Source organism: Sarcophilus harrisii, chromosome 4 (assembly GCF_902635505.1).
Source record: "Sarcophilus harrisii chromosome 4, mSarHar1.11, whole genome shotgun sequence".
Classification (NCBI taxonomy): domain Eukaryota; kingdom Metazoa; phylum Chordata; class Mammalia; order Dasyuromorphia; family Dasyuridae; genus Sarcophilus; species Sarcophilus harrisii.
The window spans coordinates 348,636,273-348,660,484 of NC_045429.1; the positions used below are offsets into that span (position 1 = coordinate 348,636,273).

The window sequence follows — 24,212 nt, forward strand, 5'->3', positions numbered from 1 at the left end:
AGGAGCAGACAGGAAAGAACAGGTCATCTCTGATTTCTGCTTTTAATATCTACCTCATCAACAGCTACGAGCCTCCTGCAAGGGCTCCTTCTCCTCTTACCTGCAAACTATCCAGCTGCTGGGGCAGAATCCGAAGGAAGTCATCAGGAAGATTGCCCAGAAGTGGGGGGTTCCAGTTACGATAGCGCCTCTGGGTTAGGGGGACTCCAGCACTAGGCACATCTATCCTGTAAGGGAACAAGTAGAAGGGGGACAAACCAGTGAGACCAAAGGTTAGAACAATCAATGAGTGCCTAACTGGAGTGGATATTGCTGATGAGATGGAATTTGGGAGGAGACGGGCAGTGCCACCAGCTGCCACCTCTCCTCATGCTCTGACTTTAGATGAAGGATCTGAGCCATCCTTCATAGAAACCAGAGGGTTGTCCCAGAAAGAACCCTGATCTGGGGATTAAGAGAGCTGGTTTTACTCCTAGCCTACTACAAATTCCCTGTACAAGTCCAGGTACCTCAGTAGAGCTCAATTCTCTCATCTGTAAAAGTCTACTCCCTGTTGCCTATCTCTCAAGATTCCTGACAGCCCCTAATGGGATAATGCATATTCCCAATCAGCTGTATTCGCTTAGCTTTCTCCATTGTGTCAATATGCAAGATATTCTCCCTTTCCTCCACTACTTTTTCAACTTCCTTCTGTGTATTCTCTTTCCCTTATAGATTGTAAGGTCCTTGAGGACCAAGGGAAGAGGGGGTTCCGCCAAAGATGAGAACTATCTCTGTAGAATCTGTGGACTAGAAGACATTCCTTTTCGTACTTCCTTCAAGGCCTGCAGAACAGGCCCCCAGAGCTCCTGCAAGACATATGGTTTGCTGAATAAGGGAAATGACACATGGACAAACCAGCCTCGATGTTGGGAACAGAGAGAAGGGAGTGTTCATTTCCTATGCCTGGTTTTGATTTTCCTGCCTTTTCTCTCCGAGAATGACTCTTCCATTGGACAGAAGCTTTCCCTGGGTATCTCCCATATTGAAAAAAGGTCATTTTTCATAAGGTCAGAAAATTAAGGCTGAAGGAGACCTCAGATTATGTAATCCAACACTTCATTTGGGGGAGGGGGGAGCCTAAGACAATTGGGGCTGACTTGTCCAGGATCACATAGCTAGTTAGTGTTAAATATTTGAAACTGAATTTGAATTCAGGTCCTCCAGACTTTGGACCTAGGACTCTATCCACTGCATCATCTAGCTGAGAACTTTATTAAATCCAAGTCTTTAATTTTATAGAGAAGGCAACCTTCCTGGATATCTTGCATAACCTTCCTTCTGGAGGAAGCAACTTTTCCCAGCTGGTTAGTGACAAAATTAAGATTAAAACTCAGATATTCAATCTAGTGCTTTCTTCTCTATAACATAAGAGACAGTATGTCCTAGTAGACAGATTATTGGATCTATATGCATATACTAATTTAAGCACTTACTAGGTAGGTGACTCTGGACAAGTCATTTAACCTTAATATGCCTCAGTCCCTTCATCTGCAAAATGAGGATAGTAATTAGCACAGAGTCATGAGGTTTTTATAAGAGTCAAATGAAATAATATATGTAAAATAATCTATAAATCTTAAAGTTCCATAAACATCTGCAGTAATTATTATTATCATACATCATAAATTTATGGTTATATTTTATTTTCATGTTTATTATGAATTATTATTATTGTAAGAGTTGAATGAAAGAATAAATGTAAAACAATCTATAAACAAAGTTCCATAAATGGCTGCAGTAATTATAATAAATTATAAGCTTATGGTTATATTTTATTTATGTATTTGTTATTAATTATTATTGTAAGTCAAATGAAATAATGTATGTTAAATAATCTATAAACCTTAAAGTTACAGAAACATCTGCAGTAATTACTATTAATTATCATAAAAATAATTATTTTGCTACATTGTGGTAGATTGGTTGGTTGATTCTCCTCTGAAATCCCCTGTAAATCTCCCTGGGAGTCAAGACCTCTCTGTGTGCCGTGCTGATGCCTATGAGTTCGGGATGGGAGAGGTAGAGGAAATTATACACCTATCTCTCTCTGCCCCATATGCCTTCCATTTCCTTCTTCAGTGTTCTCATCAGTTAAATGTGTCTGCAGCCCAGCCCGATCCCACATCTGACCCAGCCAAGAATCAGAGCCAAAAGTCCCAGAGACCTTTATGCAGGAGAGCGAGCAGTCCCTCGCTGGAAGCTGATGAGAGGGTCACTGGGAAGGGCAGAGACCTATCTATTAGAGGTCAGACAAGGCTCAGGCCCCAGCCACAAGTTCCACCCACTGGTTCCTTTGAGTTCTTGGGGGTGGGAGGACAATCAGGAAGCTCAAGCCCGAGCTTACTAAAATCTTGGAACATGGAGAGGCAAACCCCAGAGGCGCCAAGTTCGGCTCATAAACCAGTGAGCTAGGGGCCCTGGAATAACTCAGAGTCTCAAAAATCAGCTCTGGTCTGAATGGAATGTCAAAAATGAACTAAGGAGGGGGTGGAGGGGGAATGCCAAGGCTGTAATTTCACTAGGAAAACTCCAGGCAGCCAAGACAAAACATTTTTTCCCTTTATAATAAGGCTTGATTCCATAGATCTATCATTTGCAGCATTACTTTGAGACAAGGATAGTCAGTAAACCAGTATTTATGCACTTAGTATTTTCCCTCCCTCCCTTCCTCCCCCAGTTAAATTGCAAGCTCTTTGAGGACAGGTCTTCCACCCTTATACCCCCAGCTCCTGGTACTTCATCATCTCTGTCTGGCACTCAAAGCCCTTCATCACCTAGCCCACCACCACCTTTCCAGTCTTCTTACACCTTAGTGCTCCCCTACCCTGACCTCCATCCCTACTCCCACATGCTCTGGGACACTCCTTCTCCAGACTCCGGGCATTTTCTCTGCCTGTCCCCTGTTCCTGGAAGGTTTTACCTCCTCCTCTCCACCTCCTGGCTCCCTTCCAGTCCCAGCTAAAATCCCACCTCCAAAAGGAAGCCTTTCCCAGTCTGCTTTAATTCCAGTGCCTTCCTTCTTCTGTCATTTCTGATCTCCCCTGTCCCTAGCTTGTTTGTCCATAGCAGTCGGCATGTTGTCTCCCATTAGACTGTGAGTTCTTGAGAGAATGGGGGCTATCTTTGACTTTTTTTTCATACCCCTCGATGCTCTCCCTAAGGCTTAGCTCATTGCCTGGTCCATAGTAGGTCCGTAGTAGGTTTTTAATGGCTGGCTGACTTGAGATCATTTCATAAAGTAATGCCAAACTCCCCCACTTATATTCTGGAATGAGTCACACTTAAAATTGAAACAGGAAGCAACTTGAGAGATCATCTAGTCTAATTGTATCAACAAAAGACCCAGAGAAGGAAACCAACTTGCCCAGTCACATAGTGAATTAGTGGCAAATATAGAACTAGAATCCTGGTCTCCAGACTTCCTGCCCAGTGTCTTTTAATCATTGTTGGCAGCCGGGTAGTAAAATGGAGAATGCTGAGAGTTATGAATACCTTGGGTGCAAATCTAGTTTCAGATACTTACTATGTGACTCTGGATAAATCATTTAATCTCTGTCTGCCTCAGTTTCCTCAACTGTAAAATGGGGATAAAACAATAGCACAGGAGCAGCTAGGTGGTACTTGGATAGAGCACCAGCCCTGAAGTCAGGAAGACCAGAGTTCAAATCTGACCTCAGACACTTAGCATGTCCTAGCTGTGTGACCCTGGGCAAGTCACTTAACTCTAATTGCCTCAGCAAAAAAAAAAAAAAAAAAAAGCACATACCTCCAAGGTTTTTTGTGAGAACCAAATGAAATAATAATTGTAAAGTCCCTGGCATGGTAAGCGCTACATAAATGTCAGCTATTATTAATCAACAAATACTTATTAAGCCCCTGCTTTGTGCCAAGCACAGTAAATACAAAGACAAACTGAAATAGTCCCTGCCCTCAGAGAGTTTACATTCTCTCTGGGAATTGATATGGATACATATAAGCATATGTAAAGTCAATATAAGGTAATTTTGAAGATGGCTCTAGCACCCATGAGAATCAGTAATAATTAGTCTCCTGTATTTGTTGTCATTTTTCAGTAATGTCCTACTCTTTGTGAGCCCAGTAGGGGTTTTCTTGGCAAAGATACTGGAGTTGTTTGCCATTTCCTTTTCCAACTCTTTTTACAGAAGAGGAAACTGAGGCAAAAAGAGTCATATACCTAGTAAATTCTGTGGCTGGATTTGAACTCAGGTTTTCCTGATTCCAGGCCTAGCATTCTATCCACTGAGTCATCTATTTGCCCAAATTTCCTGTATTGCATTTAAGAGCATTATTTGGAGAAAGAGTCTATAGTAAGTTTCCATAGATTTTGTATACACAACAAATACAAAAGTGAAAACTCCTGAGCTGGAGAATTCGTTTTCTTTAACCATCCCTCTCTCAAAACAAAACAAAACAAAACAAGCTAAACTGCTTCTGCAGAGTAGGAGGGCATAAAAGTCACAAGAAAAAAAGTCATCCGTGGTTGTACATGTTACTAACAAAATTAAAGAAGGAGAAATCGAAAGAGTCACGGCATTTAAAGCAATAACAACCTCCATTCATTTCTTGGGGGTGAGAATGATAAACACAACCTGAACAGAGGCAAGAAACTCAACCAGTTCCTGTCTTAATTTCAAAGGTTCATGGGCACATGGATGTGGTACTGGAAGAGACCTTAGAGATTATTTCAGTAATGACAATAGGAATATCAGAATGTTGAGGAAGAGAAAAAAAAAAAGTTGGTTAAAACTAAAGACTTAGAGAGGAGTTCTCATAGGATTTAGGGGGGAAATGGTCATGATATTCCCAAATATATAGCTCAAGAGATCCAGAAGCAATTAATAGCAAGTGTTCAAAAGTTTACTAGAGCCACATACTTCTTATGGCTCTTTGAAGAAAGCTCCCATCCTGTAATCATATACTATCATTCACTAAAGTAAACATCAAATCTTTGCTTTGCTGAGGTTCTAAAAAAACAAATGTACATATTTATACCTAGAAGAGTCAACATAGAAGATGGGAGAGAGCTGCCCTTGAAGTAAAAAGATCTGGATTCCAGTCCTCCCTCTAACACTGAGGTTCTCAATGTGTGGTCCTTTGACCTTTGGGGGTCTCTGAGACCCTTTCAAGGGGTCCTAGAGGTCAAAACTATCTTCATAATAATACTCAGATGTTACTTGCCTATTAAAATACTTTCCCCTTTTCCAACTATATATCTGTGTGAGGCCAGATTTTCTTCATATACTCTAACCAAAACAACATTATCTTAACAGATGGAATGCAGCAGCAGATGAAGATCCAGCTGCCTTCCATTAAGCCAGACATTAAAGAGATTTGCAAAAGTATGTAAAACAGTGCCACTCTTCTCACTGATTGTGTTTTGGAAAATAGTTATTTTTCATGAAAATGCTATTTTATTAACATTAACACGAACATGTTAAATTAATGTAATTTTAACATTAACATATTAAAATGTAATGAATTTATTGTTTTTAAATGAATTAATAAAATTTTAAAATCTATCATTTTAATTTCTATTTCAACAAATGTTGAAAGATGTGTTGTTGCTATTCAGTTGTGTCCAACTTCTCATGACTCCATTTGAGGTTTTCTTGGCAAAGATATTGGAGTGATTTGCTATTTCCTTCTACAGTTCAATTGACTGATGAGGAAACTAAGGCAAAGTTAAAATGGCTGGAACAGGGTCATACATCTTTATGAGATCTCATCTTCATGATTCCAAGCCTAGTGTGTATATTCACTGCAACATCTACCTAACCATATAAACAAAAGCTCTTTTTGGCCCTCGATCAATAAAGGGATCCTAAGGACAAAAAGTTTGAGAACCCATCCTGCACTGACTTCTCAGTTGGCTGTGTGTGTGTGTGGATTATTTAACCTCTCGATGCCCCAAGCAACTCTCTAAGATATTATATTGAAGAGAAAATGCCTGCATTAGTAGAGCATATTTCATCACCTGGGAGTTCCCCCAAACCAATGAAATCACAGGTGGCTATCTCTCTAACTGAGCTTAGTAATTACCTGCCATTATATTTATCTAGAATGTTTTATTATACTGACTGAAATTGCAGATAGTTCTTTCAACAGTTACCTGAATGACTGTACCCACTTTCAAGTTCTTTAGCATTAATTAAGCTAATTAAATGTACCCACTTTCAAGTTCTTTGGTATTAATAATGAAGCTTACTTTTTTTTTTCTTCTCTATTAACAACAGGATTGAGTTGACTATGTGACTCTGGATAAATCATTTAATCTCTGTCTGCCTCAGTTTCCTCAGCTGTAAAATGGGGATAAAACAATAGCACAGGAGTAGCTAGGTGGTACTTGGATAGAGCACCAGCCCAAAAAAAAGAATAGGAAAGATGAACAACAATACTCTGGCTTTGTGAATAGCAGCTTCAATTTCTGCAAAGCACCAAGAGCTCCTGAAGAGCTGAAGAGGTCACTTACCCTGAACTCAAGGGCACAGATTGTAGCCCCAGTTTGAAGGCCAGAAAGCTAAATGAGGACTCAAACTCCCATTTGTCTTTCTAGGGCCCCATATAAGAATCCTTGCTACTCCCTCTTTCTAGCTTACCTCAGATCTTACTACTTAAGTAACTGGATAAGTAACAACCTTCACGCACCTCAGTTTTCTATTCTGTAAAAAAAAAAAAATAATAAAAAATGGACTTATATGGCCTCTGAGATCCTTTCCAATTCTAGATCTATGATCCTGTTTGTGTATTCCCCTCAAATCCTTGCACACACACATACACACAAAAAAATTCAGAGGGAGATTCAGAAGGAGAGAGACAGACAAAGACAGAGAGATAGCAGAATTGCTCCCATTTGCAATCCTGCAGTAAAAGCCTTTCCATTGCTTGTTATTCCAAAATCCCTAGGACTTTACAAAGGAAACATTTGGCAAGAATAAGACCATCCTCCATTAATACCCTTACCCCTGGTGACCATTAAAAAGGCTTCAACTACTTTAGGACAAAAAAAATTACTCCTGTTCCCTGGTAATGCTACAATAGAATGCTGTGGCCTAGAAAATATAGTCATTTGTGGTGTGTGACCTCTCCACAGAACTCTGTCAACAAGTTGATTAGTTCCATATTCCCAAACTGTGGAAGAGTTTTGGTCTGGAAGAGGCCTTGAAAGACCTAAGTTCATTTCACTGCCTCCCAGTGACTCACTGGAGATAAAGGGCTAACTCTCCTTTCTTTAAAAGTCATGTAAGTCATGAATTGGATTGGACCCTAGAGACTATATTCTGCAGTTGCTTCATTTGACAGAGAAGGAAACTGAGATCCAGTAAAATGGCTTGCATAAGATCTCATACATGATATAACTAGAAACCTAGCCAAGAGTCCCTTTATTGTAAACAGTCCTTCAGTTCCAGTTCCTATTCCCCTATTCCCCATAACCTGCTTTTCCCTTTCACAACTTGGACTACCAACCAATCCTTCAAAATCTATCCTTGTCTCCCTAATAATAATAGTAGTTAGTAGCTAACATTTATATAGCATTTACCATGTGCCAAGCACCATGTCAAGTACTTTATAACTATTTGATCCTCACAACAATGCTGGGAGATAGGTGCTATTATTGTATCCATTTTCCAGATGAGGAAGACCAGGTGAAGTGCCTAAGATCAAACAGCTTACTAAGTATCTGAGGCCAGATTTGAACTCAGACCTCCCTATTTTCCATCCTCTGTACCACCTAGCCGCAACCCAATTCCTCTCTCCATTCTATTCTTCACACATCTAGTCAATATTCCTAAATTATTCCTAAAATTTGAGTCTAAGATGTTACCTTCTTGCTGAAAATGTACCTGTGACTTTTTGCCTCTAGCATAAAATACAAAATCTCATTTGGTTTTCAAAGTTCTTTCCAGTCTGACCCCAATCTACATTTCTGGGCTTATTGTATATCAATCTCTTTCACAACACTCTACATTCCCGCCAAGCTGACTACCATCCCAGAGCTCTGTAGGATCGAAATCTGTAGGGAGAAAGCAGAACAATGGTGAGAAAGAGTTCTCACAGCCTCCTTCACACACATGCTCTGACATCTCACCAATTCTTCCTTGATTCCCAAATTGAATTCCTCTTGCTATAAGGGGAATTGTTAAACAAGCCACTATGATAGTATTGGAGAATTGTTCTTTGTTCCTTGTCTTATGGTTCATCCCACTTACAGCCAATTTAAGAAGACAAAATATATTCTTACCTGGGAGGTGGGGTTGGGGGAGCCAGGGGATAAGGCCTGTCAAACATGTGCATGTGGTAGGCAGGAGGTGAATATACTGGTGGAGGCTCTTCATCAGAGCTATCTGGTTCCAAAGTCCGTTCCAAAATCTAACCAGAAAGCAAAAAGAGATCAATTTTTGCATTAAAAGAGCACTTTAAGTATGTACCAGTGAAAAGGACGATGATGAGAGGTCCTGAGTTCAAGTGTTACCTTTGGTACTTGTCACCTGTGTGGTGTGGGCAATTCATTTAACCTCCTAGACTTGTTTTTTCAAATGTAAAATGAGAGGGTTGGACTTCTTAGTAACTTCCAAGATCTCTTCAAACTCTATCTAAGGTCGATTTTGTCTTATCCTGCCGACAATTTCCCAGTAAGACCAAAGATTATCAGTCTCTCCCTCTTAGCAATAAACTCAAAGCTGAGGAAGAGAAGAGGGAAACCAGGAAGGATTTTTTTCAAAGTCAATTAACAAGTCACTAAAACAAAGTCTCAGACTAAAAATATAATATTTAATCCACACTCCCCCCTCGGAAATTAATCCATGAGATGTCAGCCTTGGCAGGCTGGGCAGAGGGCAGAGAGCATTGATTCCTCCCATTGGAGGCTACTCTGTCAACTTCTGGGATTGGGGAAAAAATGAGAAAAAAGCTCATAGGCTGGAATCTAACAGAAGGGAGGACCAAGCTTTCTTGACCTTTTTATTCTTATAGGTTCTTTTCACTTTGGGTGACAAAGAAGGTGGTTTCCAAGTACTAGCAAGCATTGTCTAGTCCCATGGGAGGGAATTTGTGATTGAAAAAAAATCTCTTTAGAGATACTCCAATCTTAGTATGCACAACTAGTCTCCTTTTTTCTTCCTCTCCCTATTTTGGATTTTTTTCTCAGTAATTTTCCCTCTTTTTATTATTATTACTTTAATGGTATTTTATTTTTCCAAATACATGCAAAGATAGTTTTCAACTTTTATCTTTGCAAAATCCTGTGTTCCAAATTTTTCTCCTTTTCTACCCCATTTTCCCCCTTCCCCAAGATAGCAAGCAATCTGATTTAGGTTAAGCATATATAATTCTACTCCCTCTTTATGCTGCTGCTGGAGAAAATAAATGGCCAGGGATCCTCCCAAGAAATTAGGAATTGGGCAAAGGGATCACCCAATGTATCCTTTTGTAAAGGGAATTCTGAAGCCCTTACTGAGGGGCACCTTGGTATGGCCTTTCCCTCTACAATTATGGTAACCATACATCATCTTGTACATACCATCATAATAGCTGCTGTGTATCTGGTACTTAAGGTTAGCAAGGTGTTTCTATCTCATTTTATCCTCACAAAAATCCTAGCAGGTAGGTGGTATTATTATTATCATTTTAGAGATGGGGAAACTTAGGCTGGGTTCTTGCCCAAAGTCACACAGCTAGTAAGTGTCTGAGGCAGGATAGAGATGCCTCTATGTCCAATATTCTAATCACTGTGCTGCCTCAGTCTCCCCAATTAGAATCTAACCACTCGAAAGGCAAGGACTGTTTTTGCCTTTGCTTTTTATCCCCACAGTAAATAAAGTTCTGGTTTCTAGTCTTTGCTCTCTGCCATTCAGTAGGTGTATGGTTAAGTCATCCAACTTCTCAACTTGTTTTCCTCATCTATATTATGGGGGGAGGGGGGAGTGAAAATGCTTGTATTACCCACTCTCCTGTACAGGATTATAGGAAGGAAAATGAATACATTGCAAACTGAAAAACATCAAATGAATTTACAGTATTAAGACCCTAGGTTCTAAAGCTGCTTTTGACCCCTAAAGCTGGCCATCTTAGCTGGCCTAGGACTGAAGGGAGGTCTGAGAATGGCGGCAGACTGGATTTCCTTTGGTGGTGGGGGGGGGGGTGAATAGGGACTGGATTTTGCTCAGTGCTGGGTCTTGATGTGAAACAGAGAGAGAGGTACACGGTGCTCAAGAACAAATACATACACCATCTCCTATGTGACGGCGCCTATGGATATGCACCCGTGGTTGTCCTGGGGAATGCAACATTTTTTCTTCGAGACAGAAACTATTTGCACAGCTGTTTTCACAAGCAAGAATGAACTTGACTGTTTAGCTGGCCAGGTCTGCTCCATGCCCATATTTCAAGAAGGGGAGAGGCTGGCTATCAGTAGCAGCTGGCCTCCCACATGTCTAGCCCAATTTGGTCTTAGGATCACCAGGATAGATCAGGATGATAAACTGAGCCTCGAGTCCACTCCTAGGATACCTCCCAGGCCATTTTCTCCTTCCTCACTGAACTACCTGGGACAGCTCCTTTTGGGGGCCACCCTGCTCTTGTTTACCCTGGGGATGGGGATCAGGAAGCTGCTGGCTCCCTTCCCCACCCCCACTGTTACCATCCCCAGAAAGCTAAGCCTCTTGTCCTTCCTCAGAAAGGCTGATGAACTAGACTCCTCCTCCTAGAGGAACCTAGCCAGGATCAGATTGTGTTCCCTGAAGGCCTGGTAGCTTTGAAGCTGCAATCAGATTCTCTCTCCCAGGGCCTCCAGCCTGAGAGCTCCTGAGCTTATTAGTATCACTCATTCCCAGAGCAGCAGAAAACAGATGCTGCTACCAGAGGGGCCCAGGCCCTGGCCCCGATTTGGAGGCAAAGTAAACGAGAAACCACAATGGCTCCAGCAGTGTTCCTTTGGCCAATGCTAATCCCGTTCCCATCTCTGGAATCCCCCTGCCTCCCTCCCTGGAGCAATATGTTTATTCTTCTGGTTCAAAAATGTGCTGAAGCTTTTGGCTTTGCAGCCTTCTTGTTTAACTCAGCGTGAGTGATAAATGGATGCCAGATGCTCTGGGATGGCTTGTTTTTCTGTCGTTTGCCTGACAGGTGATATTTTTCAATGGCAAGGATACCCCACAGCCCAGCACACCATCCATCAGCCCCTGGGGGATGGGGGGAGGCTTACAGTCAGCAGTTATTGTCATTCCAGCTGCTGCTAATAAATTTACTGAAGGACTCTGAGCTGGCTCAGTAGATCCGGGCCAACTGATGGACACAGAAGAGAGCTGGAAAGTGACGGGGTAGGGGGAAAGCATCAAAGAATAGGAGTGGCGGGGAGGAGCTCGGCAGAAAAGGTGGGGCATAGAGCTCACTCATTCAAGTAAAGCAAAAATCGTAGAAGTAGAAAACCCAGAGAGGTCTAGCCTCTCCCGTTTTCTCATCATTTCAGGTTATTCTATGCATCATTAATAGGACAAAGGTCAGCGTGGGAAAGTCTGGAGGATATTTTATGAGATGGGGGAAAAGAAAGAAAGAAAGAAATATGACCCTATCTATGCAGCTAAGTTAAAACAAATCAATATTGTGGAAATTATCAGAGATTGGAGAAGCACCTTTCAAAATCAACATGGTAAATGATACTTAGCCTTGTACTTTGCACATGGTCAGTACATGATACATGTTTATTGAATTAAGTTGAATCCTCTCTCTCCCTCCCTCTCTCTTTCTCTGTCTCTCTCTCTTTCTATTTTTTCTTTCTCTGTCTCTGTCTACACACACACACACACACACACACACACACACACATCTTCAAAATGAGGATGTGGGATAAGACAGCATCTTGGGTCCTTCCCTGTTCTACTTCTATAAGATTTTGATGTGGCCCTTTCGACTAGGGCCACTTTTGACAACAAGCAAGAGTGACCCTAAGGAAGCAGGGAAAGGGACTCCAGGCAATGCAAAAAAGACCTCCCCAAATGGTTAAGATATAATTCTTCTCTATCTCTTTAGGGTCATCGATTTATCAATGGAAGGAACCTTCAGAATCACCTAAATCAACCAACTTCATTTTATAGGAGAAGAAATTGAAATTCAAAGAAGGAAAGTGACTTGTTCAAATTTAGAGGGACAGGAAATAGGTGTCTAAGCCTGAAACTAAACTCAGGTCCTCTGCCTCCCAATCTAATCACCTCTCCACTACTCCAGAGGGTACAATTTGGTTTATATTCTAATTAAGGAAGTAAGACTCCAGATAAGTAACCATTATATAAGACAATAGACAGAAGGTAGGCAGTATGTGAGCAGTCTAGCCAGTAAGAGCTATGGGAATTCAGAAGAAAGCAGTACCAAGGGCTAGAAGGATCATCAAGGAGGTGGCCTTTGAACCATTCCATGAGGAATCAGTAAGATTTTGATAAGTCTAGATTGTGGTTATCTGTGTTTTCAAGGGAAAGAGGAATGAATGATCAGAGAAAAGCTGAAAAGGAATAGTAAATGAGCCAATTTGGCTGGAGCATATGGATGAAACAGGGAAATTATGAGATCCGGCAGGAAAAGTAAGTCAGGAATTGATTGTGACAGACTTTGAATGTTGAACTAATGAGATTCAGACTTTATTCTATAAAAGTAAGAGGGAGTTGTTTTGAAACTTTGGGCAGAGATTGAGGTGTTTTAAGGAAAACTATACATAAAGAGAATATGAAGGAGAGAGATTATAGTGGTGGCACCAGTTAGGTGATCATATTTTTCTTGTACAACATGACAAATATGGAAATATGTTTAAAAGGAGTGCACATATTTAACCTATATCAGATTGCTGGCTGTTTTGGAGAGGGTGGGAGGTAAGGAAGGAGGGAGAAAAAATTAGAACACTAAGGTTTATGAAAATGAATGTTGATAACTTTTTTATATGTATTTGGAAAGATAAAATACCATTAAAAAAGTTATTTTATACTCCTGGCATAGCTAATGAGAGCCTGAATTTGGATGACATCAGAGGAATGGGAAAGACGCCCATGGATAAGGTGCCAGAGACATTGTGAAGGAGGAATTAATAGTACTTGGCAAATGACTGGAAAGGGTAAAGGAGAAGAACAAGAGGGGAAACAATGAAGGGTAAAATAATGCTGAGTATCTAGAATTGAGGGGAAAATACAAGAGACCCAGAAGCTTCCTTAAAGGGCAAAATGCTTAGCAACTCCAGAAAGAACCTGAGGGGTACTAGAAGGGAGGTTAAGAGCAGAAATGCCAAATTTTAACCTCTATGATCAAAAGTCACCTCCATCAGGAAGCCTTCCCTAATTAAACCTACCTAATTCCAGCCACTTCATCTGTGTCCATAGCAAAATAAATAATCATGGAAAGCTCTCCATGAGATTTTATGCATATTCACTATTATTATTATTACAGCTGTTAGGGCTTTCTCCCATCTCTCTGAAGCTAATATTGGATTTATTTTTTTTTCCATGTTCTATATTGATATCTCTATGTTCAAATTATCTCCCTGAACAGAATGTAAATTCCATGAGAGCAGGTCTCATCATTTTTGGCTTCATATCCTCAGTGCCTAACATAGTCCCCAGTCAGGAACAATATTTGTTTCATTGAACTGAATGGATTGTACTACATTCATTTTCATTCATTAAGGGATTCTTTGTTTCCTAGAATTGTTTCTCACATCTATGTGTCTTATCTTACTCCTTTAGACTATGCATTTTTCAATCAGGGATCTCTGTCCACAGTGGGTGCTTTGTATGTGCTACTGGCCATTTGGCTGATATAAAGTGTGAAAACATAGGACACTGATGAAGAGTTTTATGACTTTTTGCTTCATGTATTTTTTTTTAAATTATAAGTAGCTTCCCTCAAAACAATCTTGTAAGAAAGAAGCATAAGTATCAGCCCCATTGTACAGACGAAGAAAGAGAGGCTCAGAGAAAGTTGACTTACTCATAGTCACACAGCTAACAAGTTTCAGGGTCAAGATTTGAATTCAGATCTCCAGTCTAGACATCTATACACTACACTGACATAGGAGTTTTTTCTTCTTTTTTGAACAGAGCTAGTGTGGCCATCTAAGGTGCACAAGATACCCCCCTCACCTCAGGAGGGATGCTGTCATCCGAATCTGAGCTGTCATCATAGCTGCTCCCATCCAGATTCATCTGCAGCAACTGGTCAATGGTAGCGTCCACAGCGCCATTGTTGGCTCTCAGCACACACTCAATGATGTCATAGTCCATGTTGGGGAACATGGTCTTGAAGTCCTCCATGGCCTGGTTAAACTCCAGGCGCCGGACTTGCCGAGCAGGCCGACTGTTGTTGAGTTCCTGGGCTGAGGCGTTCCCCCCACCCCGGGACCCACCATTGCTGCTGCTCCTGCGGAACAGGCTTGTCATTTTGCAAAACTGTTTTGGGAAAATGTTTCAAATTTGGCACCAAAATTGATTCTCCCCAACCCACCCACCCCTTCCCCCCACCTCTACTGCCGTCACCCCCCCCTGCTCTGAAATCTCACTCCCTCATCACTTGGGGTGGGGAGGTGGGAACAGGGCAGGGGGGGTGGCAGGGGGACCTCCCAGTCAGGAAGCTAAGTGGTCATGCTGTGAAGTGGCCCTCCGGGAGTTGTCCTCAGTGTCTGGCGTCATCCAGTCTTGAGGATGAGGTGATAGAAAAAGATAGGGTTGTCCAATAGTGCCTTGGCTATCAGCCTGAGTGCTGTGACATGCTGAACCCAAACCTGATGATATTTTCCACCTAGAACAGAAAGAGAATACAAGTCAGGGGTAGAGAGTAGGCAGTAATATTGATGTTAATGATAATACAACATAGCCTACTGAAATTCATTTTTTCCTTCAAAGATGTCAGATTAGAACTTCTATTTTCATATCTGAGAAGCAGATTTATTTCTAAGGAATTTAGGGGGGAAGGATTCACTGACAAAAACCGATAGAAAACCAGGCAAGAGTTTGGCAGAAATTAGATTTAGACCAGAACCTCATACATATATCAGTATGAGCTCAAAATGGATATGTGACCTAGATATATACAATCACAAAATAAACAGATTAGAGAAGCAAGAAAAAAAATTATCTTTCAGATCCATGGACAGGAAAAGAGTTCATGAATAAACAAGTGATAGAATCACTAACTATAACTTGGGAGTTCCCAGGCTGATGATAAAAAGAAAGATCCCACCCTCCCAAGAACTTTTTGTTCATTTGGGTAAATGGACAAACAACGAATAGGATCACTCAAGATAAAATGAATATCTTTGATTACATAAAATTTTAAGTTTTTTCACAAATAAATCTACTGTGATAAAAATTAGAAAGGAAACAGGAATCTGGGGAGAAATCTGTGTAATAAATTTCTCTGATAAAAGTCTCCTTTCTAAGATATATAAGAAACTTATATAAGATTAAGAGCCACTACTCAATGTTAAAAGGTTTCTCTGAAATATTAAAAACATCTATTTTATTCAAAAAAATAAGCTAATGAAGTCAGATTAAACTGAATTTTCATCAAATTACAGACTTAAAAGCTAGAAAGGGGCTTAGAAAACAGTCAGCCCAACTCCCTTATTTTCCAGTTGACCAAAGAGAGATCCAGAGCAAATGTAAATTACTTGGCCAAAGTCACAGGTCAAAAAAGAAGTAGTAGAACTCTGGCTCTTAAGTTCAGTATGCTTTGCCTACAAAACACTGCTTCTGATAAGGTCTATTTCTCTGCGAATATTTGATCTGTTATACTCTGTATATTTTCTATGCTCTAGATTAGCTAGAACCATTTCTGGTGTCTCAAACTGTTTCCTTCCTCTCAACCAGCTCTACTGTAGGTCTCTGTTTCCCAAATGTTAGTTGGTGAGTGCCCAGAACTCACACTAACAGCAGTTTAAGCAAATTAAGAATTAAGATTGCAAATCTTCAGCAGGAAGGCACAATACCCATACATATATAATACACATATATATAATAATCAGCGCCCAATAGTGCTTGCTTATTGGTTGTCATGTTCCAGCATGGTGCTATGAGCAAAATATTGTCTCTGGGGTTTAAAATCCCAGCTTTGACCCATACTACTTTTGTGACTGTGGGCAATGTCCCTGAACCTCAGTATCCTCATTTGTATAATGAGAGCATTCAATCAGAAGATTGCTATTCCCCTATGACTACTGAAGTCTCCCTGCCTCAATTCTGTTCCCCAAGTTTCCCCAAGTCCCCAAGGTAACTGAGATTTTGTCACAACTAGAATTTCAAAAATCCATTTTAGAAAATTTCAGTTACAAGATGTTAATTGTTACCCTTAGAATAAATAGTGATTCTTTGACTAAAGGAACTTAATTGTGTTATTCTTAGAATAACTAGTGAATCCTTGACTCTTAGGGACTTGGGAGTTGTTCTTTCTCTCAAATAATGTCCTAAACATGAGGAGACAAGTGGAAACCTGTTCCACTTTCACAGGAGGCCGGTAAATCATCTAAGCATTTATTTTATACGGAAGTATTTGCAGTGGGAGCAAATCGATTGAATGGCCTGGTTTCTTCTCTCCTACACCCACCCCCAGATTTTGAAGGTTAAAATATAAACCTTTACCTAGATTTGCTGATGACGTTTGATGGAGCCTGAGATTATAAGGGTCACTGGGAAATGGTATCCCCAGGCAATGACCCGAACACCTTCAGTATGATATTAGTTACACACTTTAAAATAGTAAATATACATCCTGGTATCCTTATCCCCACGCACATATACATACACACATCACACACTCCTTTCACCTCCAGCAGTCAACACATGGATGAATCTCAGTAAATATTTGCTGAATGAATGAACATGACAAAAATGTATAAACAGGCTCAACCATCTGCAAGACTTCTAGAATAGTGACAGAAGTTTTAATATAACTAGAGAGGGTCATCCAAGGCCATGATCTGATCTGGCTTATACCTGTGTAAGGGAATTAAAAGAGAAAAAGGATGATTGCCGAAACTTCCCAAAGGAGTAGAATAGGATAATGGAAAGATAAATGATGGGATTTGGAAGATCCTGGTTCTAGCTCCAATTCTGATAACTCCAACTCAATTGTGGTAACTTTGTATAATAATAACAAGAACTAACATTTATATAGTCAATCACTGTGCTAAGCACTTTATACATATTATCTCATTTGATCCTCATAACAACTCTGGGAGGTAGATACTGTTATTATCCCGTTTATAGAAAAGGAAACTTAAACCAAACAGGCTAAGTGGCTTGCCCAAAGTAACACACACACAGCTAGTAAATGTCTGAGGTTAGATTTGAATTCAGGTTTTCCTCACTTCAGACCCAGTCCTCTAATCATTGTGACTCCAATTTTATCTACAGTACCTCAGTTTTCTCATCTGTTTAAAAAATAAAAAGAGGTTGCAAGAGGATACTAGAAAAGTTCCTCCAACTTCTACTCTGTAGCTCTATTCCAAGAAGGTCATTATATTATCATAGAGTCATGTTTTCATGTACATTTGACTAGGTTTAAAACAAATTTTTAACATGGGGGTCCATAGACCCCAAAATTTCAGGGGTTTCTGTTGAATAGAGAGAATATATCTTTATTTTCATTAATATTTGGTTTCTTTTATAATTCTATTTATTTTACATTATTCTGTTGCACATGTTTAACCCTATATAGATTGCTTGCTATCTTGGAGAAGAGAAAAAGGAGGGGAAAGGGAGAAAATTTTGGAACACAAGGTTTTGCAAAGGCGAATGTTAAAAAGTATCTTTGCATGTACTTGGAAAAATAAAATACTATTTAAATATATATATATATATATATATATATATATATATATATATATATATATATATATATTGAGTTATATTTTTCTAAATTTACGGGGGGAGGGGGGGGAGAGGAAGAGGGAGAACGGGGCACAAGAATGATGATAAAATACAATTTAACGAGCTCATTCTTTTTTTCCCCTGAGGCAATTAGGGTTAAATGACTTGCCCAGGGTCACCCAGCCAGGAATTAAGTATCTGAGACCAGACTTGGAACACAGGTCCTCCTGACTTCAGGTCTAGTGCTCTATCCACTGCACCACCTAGCTGTCCCTAACAAACTTGTTCTTGATCTAAAAGGATATATAGGTGAGCATTTTTAAAAATCTTATTGTTCGTGAAACCTTGTTTTTTAATACTTTCATTTCCTAATATAGCTTTCCCTCCTCTCTTGCTCAGCAAGCCATCCCTTGTCAAAAAGATTTTTAAAAGGAGAAAAAAAATCAGTTCATCAAAAACCAACCAATGCAACCACTATGGCTGACAGTACAGTCCCCTGTAGTTCTCAATTCTGAATCATTATAATGTTGGTAAGAAATTGAATAAGAAACTTGAAAAGATGATGATTCTTTCCTATCCAAATATTTTAGCATTATTGTGAATTCCCCCAGCTCTAATGCCCTCATCCCTAAAATAAATGTGTCTGTATAAATGTGTGTATATGTATATAGATAGATAGATAAAGAGAGACATACAGTATGGTATCTGACATTCAACAAGTACTTAATAAATGCTTGTTGATTTATTGTCTTGTATCCTCCTCTCACAGCACTGAATGTTTGAAGGGCTGGCACTAGAGACTGGGACCCCAGTCTCCGGATTAAGGATCTTACCCTTAGAACTAACAATAATAAAAACAGTTAAATAAAACTATTTTTATGTTTACAGGGGGTGCTAAATATATGTTATATGAATTATGTTTTGGACATCCCTAAAATACAAATATTTACTGAAAAATAAAGGCACTGTGCCAAGTATTTGGATGAGGATATCATGTTGGTGTAAGATTTGTAATCTTTGTTATATATTTGTTATCTTAAAACGCAAAAATAATCTCTTATTACAGGTTTGCCTATAGATGACTTTTTAGATTGTCCACACACACACACACACACACACACACACCATATCTTCTGTTTCCCCACTAGGAAACTGTCACAAGCAACATTAGAACAGCTTTAGATTCTGTTCAGGCTCCAAAAAATAAAGTCTTTGTCCAGAAACTATGGTCAGAGTGACTGTGTTCAGGTCTAGCTCAGAGAGGGCTAAAAATTTTGGACTGTTACTCGGCCTCTTCCATCAGAGTAGGAGCCTTCTTGGGGCCAGCCTTGTGGTTCAGCTCTGCCACTATTCATGCATATAAATCATGCTTGAGAGTTATGGTCCTTATGCTAATGGACTTAGGCAGGCAGTAAAACTGTCTGTCGCCTTCTCGCCCCAGGTAATTAATAAGGGAGATGGAGCAGTTTTCAGTGCCCCACACAGTCCCCCTAGAGTAAAGAGCCAAGATTCCCTCCCCTCTTCCTTCACTATCTGTAGGGGAAAACATCAGCTGTACACATGTGCTGAAGTCTTTGCCCCTAATGGATCTACCAACTCCTATGCCATTTGGACCATTCCAATTGAGATCCAGGAAGCTGCAGCTTTAGAGACTGAGGAGGTCACTGTATGATGCTTTTACTATTCAGAGGGGCCATCTTTTGGAGGGGCATATCCCCTCCAAAGGCTGCTAACAGACCTAGGTATTGATCCCCCCAACTGACCCATGAGCCTGAATTCTCTTCCTGCCTTAAATTCCAGATATTACCTAGTCTGAGTACCTTTAGTTTCCCTACCCAGCATCTTTCAAGAATATCCAGAATCCACTACAGTCAATGAGTATGACCAGTGAAAGGTAAGATTAAGGGACAAGCTGGGAAATTTAGGACTAAAGATATCTTAGGGAATCACTTCAAAGAATTCTACAATAGTGGAACTAGAAGTAAGTAGCCTTAGAGATGCTCAACAAGCATTTATTAAGCACCTACAGTAAGCAATGACAGCTCCAAATTTATAGTACTCTAACATTACAAGGTGCTTTCTTCATAGTCATCCTCTGATAAAAGTATCATTATTACTATTATAGTACTGTGGAAACAGACTTGAAGGATGGATAAATGAATGAAGAAACAAAGAACAGTGTTAAACATGAGTGATACAAATAGCAAAGCAAAGCTGCTCTCACAGAGCTCACATTCTAGTAAAGAGATAAAATACCCAGAAGAGATTTCGGCATAGCAAAGCAACTTATTCATGGTCCCACAGATCTTTGGGTTTCATTTGTTTGCTTGTTTTTAATTTATTTTTGAAATTTTGAACTTAGATACCAAAAATAATAGAGCATTTCCACATGTCCACACAGAATAGAAAAGAGGACTGTTCATGAAAACATGAATATTTCTATGAAATCATTTCATGTTAATTGTTTTTTAAGTATGTGATAAGTACCATAACTTAATTTCAAAATTGTTCTGCTTATCTGCAGAGCACTTTTTCAAAATAAATCAACATAATAAGAGATATCAGATTAAAACAACTCAAAGGTTCCATCTCATATCCTACATATAGTTAAAGTTGACCCCCCCAAAAAAGGGAAAATGACAAATGCTGGTGGGGCTGTGGGAAAATTGGTACATCAGTGCATTGTTGGTGGAATAGTGAATTAGTTAACTAGTTCAGTCAATCATTTTGAAACTATGGCCAAAAATTTACTAAACTGTGCATATCCATTGACTCTGCTATACTATTTACTAGATCTATATTCCTAAGAGATCAAGGAAAGAAGAAAAGGCTCCTTATGCATAAAAGTAATTATAATACTTCTTGTTGTGGTGATAAAGAATTGAAAATTCAGGAGGTATCCATCAATTGAGAAATGATTGAACAAGTAAATGTGATGAAATACTATTATGCTAGAAGAAATGATGAAAGGAAGGGTATCAGAGAAGCCCGGAAAAACTTGAGTGAACTGATGCAGAATGAAGTGAACAGAACGAGAACAATTTATATTACAATAATAATATTATAAAGACAAATAGCTTTCAAGGCTGAGGAACTCTGAACAACACAATGAACAACTATGATTATAGAGTATTTATGAAAAAAGCAGGCTACCCATCTCCTGATGGACAAGTAACATACTCAGAGCACAGAAAGAGACTTTTTATTCAAATGCAAAATATTTTATTCTTATCAAACAAGATTGTCATTTTTCTTAATAATATTTTATTTTTCCAATTACATATAAAAAAGTATGAACCGTGGGTTTTCTTTTTCTGTAAGGGGGTGGGGAGAGAAGGCATTTGCTATGAAAACAAAATATTTGATTTTTAAAAAATCAATAAGCATTTATTAAGCACTCATTTTGTGCCAAGCAATATCTTAAGTACTGGACTTTTTCAAAGTCACTAAAACACCTCTTGTGTAATAGTGTGAATTATATCTTTCTTATTTTTCTAGTTGATTAAAAGTACCTAGTGGTACCATTACCACCATCATACCTAGGTATTTAATAAATGTTTGTTTAAATCAATAAAAAATAGGATTTGGTTTACAAAAATTCAGTTTCTATGTAACTTTTCAATAGCTCATCTATCGTAATAAAATCTGCATGTTGTGATTAGCTACTAATTGCTGCCCATAAGGACCTTTTTTCTTTTTTTTTTTTTAAGGAATAATCTTTTTAAATAACCTTAATATTTTAAATAATAGCTCAAAAGCAAGACCTGAGGCTTGTATTGAGGGTTCGGCTACAAGTCTAATGAAGAATTTGGAAAGGAGCAGAATAGGGGGAGAAGGTAAAGAAGAATTTTTCCCTGAGGTCTTCTCAGCTCAACTGAAAACATGGCAACTTAGAAATAACCAACAGCTGGGACTTTGAGCAAGTTAATCATCTCAATCTCACCTTTTCTCATCTGCAGAATGAAGGAAAAAATGCAGAGTATCTACTTCTGTGTGGTTGTGAGGCTCACAAAAAATAATGGATGAAAAAATGCTATGCCCACTGTTAGTTATTATCATTACTATTATATAAAAGAAAGTGCTATGACACTCCCAAGTCCCTCGGTTGAGAAGAAAGATCAAGAATGCAGGAAATAAGAACTGAGAAGCATATTACTCTTATTACAAATTACTGTACTCCTCTAAAAAGAACTCAAAAACGAATGAAAATATATTCATTTAGGATCTACTATGGGCTAGACAGGGCAATGGATAATTGGGCTTGGAGTCAGGAAGGCTAATCTTCCTGAATTTAAATCTGGCCTCAGATACATACTAGCTGTGTGACCCTGAACAAGTCACTTAACCTAGTTTGCCTCAGTTTCCTCATCTGTAAAATGAACTGGAAAAAGAAATAGCAAATCATTCTAGTATCTTTGCCAAGAAAACCCCAAACCAGGTCACAAAGACTTTGACACAAGTAAACAACTATTTTCTAAGCACTATTTACCAATATTACTCATTTGATCCTCACAACAACTCTGTGATGAAGATACTATTAAAATTATCCTTATTTTACAGTTGAGGAAGCTAAGGCATCTACTAAATGTCTGAAGCTGGGTTTTAACTCAGAGCTTCCTCACTCCAGGCTCAAAGTTCTCTCCACTGAGCCACCAACCACAAAAGAAAAGAGGTCCAGAGACTTTCAGTATGCATAAGATTCTTAAATAAATGACTAGGACTGGAACCTGGCTCTTTAACTGATATAATGGCATTGATCTCTCCTTCCCAAATAAGTCTGCTCCCTCCATCTCAAAAGAAGTCAGGGCTGAGAAATGTAGTCTTCCTAGCAAAGCTAAGGCCAGTAAATGGTTTGAAGTTGGAAGGACTGAATTGTAGTAAGGGAAGATGAGTTTCTAAGTCTGGCACTGGTATAGTAAGCTACTCCATCCATACTCTGGCATGAGAGATCATTAGGCTGCCCAAGGAAGAGCAAACCAGTCAGGTCTAGAAAATGGTACAGATTATACTTTCTAGTCAATTGGTAGTGGAATCGGACCCACAAGTGGCCACTTAACTTATACCCTGGGATAATAGGGAGAGTAACTAAAAAAGAAAGGAAAGAAGGAAGGAAAAAAAAGGAGGAAGGAAGGAAGGAAAGAAGGGAAAGAGGGAGGAAGAGAGGGAAAGAATGAAGGAAGGAAGGAAGGAATACTCAACTATTTCTCTTTTTCTGATTACCCATTCACTGTTCTCTCTGTATGTATGTCTCTGTGTCTCTCTTTCTTTGTCTGTCTCTGTCTCTTTTTCTTTCTTTCTGTTTCTCTCCTCTTTTCTTTCTCTCCTCTCTTTCTGTCTGTTTCTCTGTCTGTCTCTTTCTCTCTCCCTTTCCCTCTCTTCCTCTGTCTTTCCCTCTTCTTTCCCCTCTCTCTTCTCTCTCTCCTCTCTCTCTTTCCCTCCTTCCTTCTCTCTTCTCTCCCTATTTCATATATATATGTATACATGTACATATACTTATATACACATGTGTATGTATATGTGTATGTGTGTGTATACATCTTGTATCTTAACTATTTAAATGTAACAGCTGTTTTGAAGAAATTTCTGCAGGTGGGTGGGGTAGTGTTGTGGACTTCAAAGGGAAAGGAAAAAAGCGAAGACCCAAGCTAAGCATTCTGGACTTTGTAATTTGTGCTCATCTTTCTAACCAAGAAGTCACTGCAAAGTGGATTGGGGCTCAAAACATATTATATTCGTATATATTATTTTCTTAGACTGTGAGCTCCTTGAGATCTGGAGCAATTTTTGCCCTTTTTGGTACCCCCAGGACCTAGCACAATGTCTAATAAATTAAAAAAAAACATCTAATAAATGCCCATTCATCATCAGTTTTCAATTCTCATCTAATCTGGAACCAGGGATGAACAATTTTTCTAAAGCAGGTAGGTACCATTCTCTCAATGCCAAACTGAACATTCAGAGGCTCAGATCCAAGCATTTGGCCTGTGGTCTTTATTAACACATTTTTCTTCCATTGAAATGATCACAGAATCATAGATTTTAGAGCTGGCAATGTTCTTAGAAGCCATCTGGTTTAATTCTCTCACTTTATAGATAAGGAAACTGAGGCCCAGAGAAATGACTTAGCCAAAATGTCTGTCTGTCTGTCTGTCTTTCTCTCTCTCTCTCTCTCTCTCACACACACACACACACACACACACACAGAGACAGAGAGACAGAGACAGAGACAGAGACACACAGAGAGAGGTTTTAAGTTATAGAGATGGGATTTGAACCCAAGTCTACTTCCTCCACTGGCAAAGTGAATAGAGT

General features: G+C 39.3%; 1 protein-coding gene across 8 annotated transcripts in view; it reads right to left on the bottom strand.

The window, feature by feature from the left end:
• The window catches only part of CUEDC1 (CUE domain containing 1), a 121,556-nt gene that overhangs the window by 18,646 nt on the left and 78,698 nt on the right, over window positions 1-24,212 (bottom strand). For all 8 annotated transcript variants that reach the window (XM_031966457.1, XM_031966461.1, XM_031966460.1 and 5 more), the window contains 3 exons: window positions 14,178-14,832; window positions 8,303-8,430; window positions 101-227 (listed from right to left, as the gene is read on the bottom strand). In XM_031966457.1, coding sequence (XP_031822317.1) covers window positions 101-227; window positions 8,303-8,430; window positions 14,178-14,474 — 552 coding nt within the window. In that variant the 5' untranslated portion in view covers window positions 14,475-14,832. The remainder of the gene's footprint in view (window positions 1-100; window positions 228-8,302; window positions 8,431-14,177; window positions 14,833-24,212) is intronic.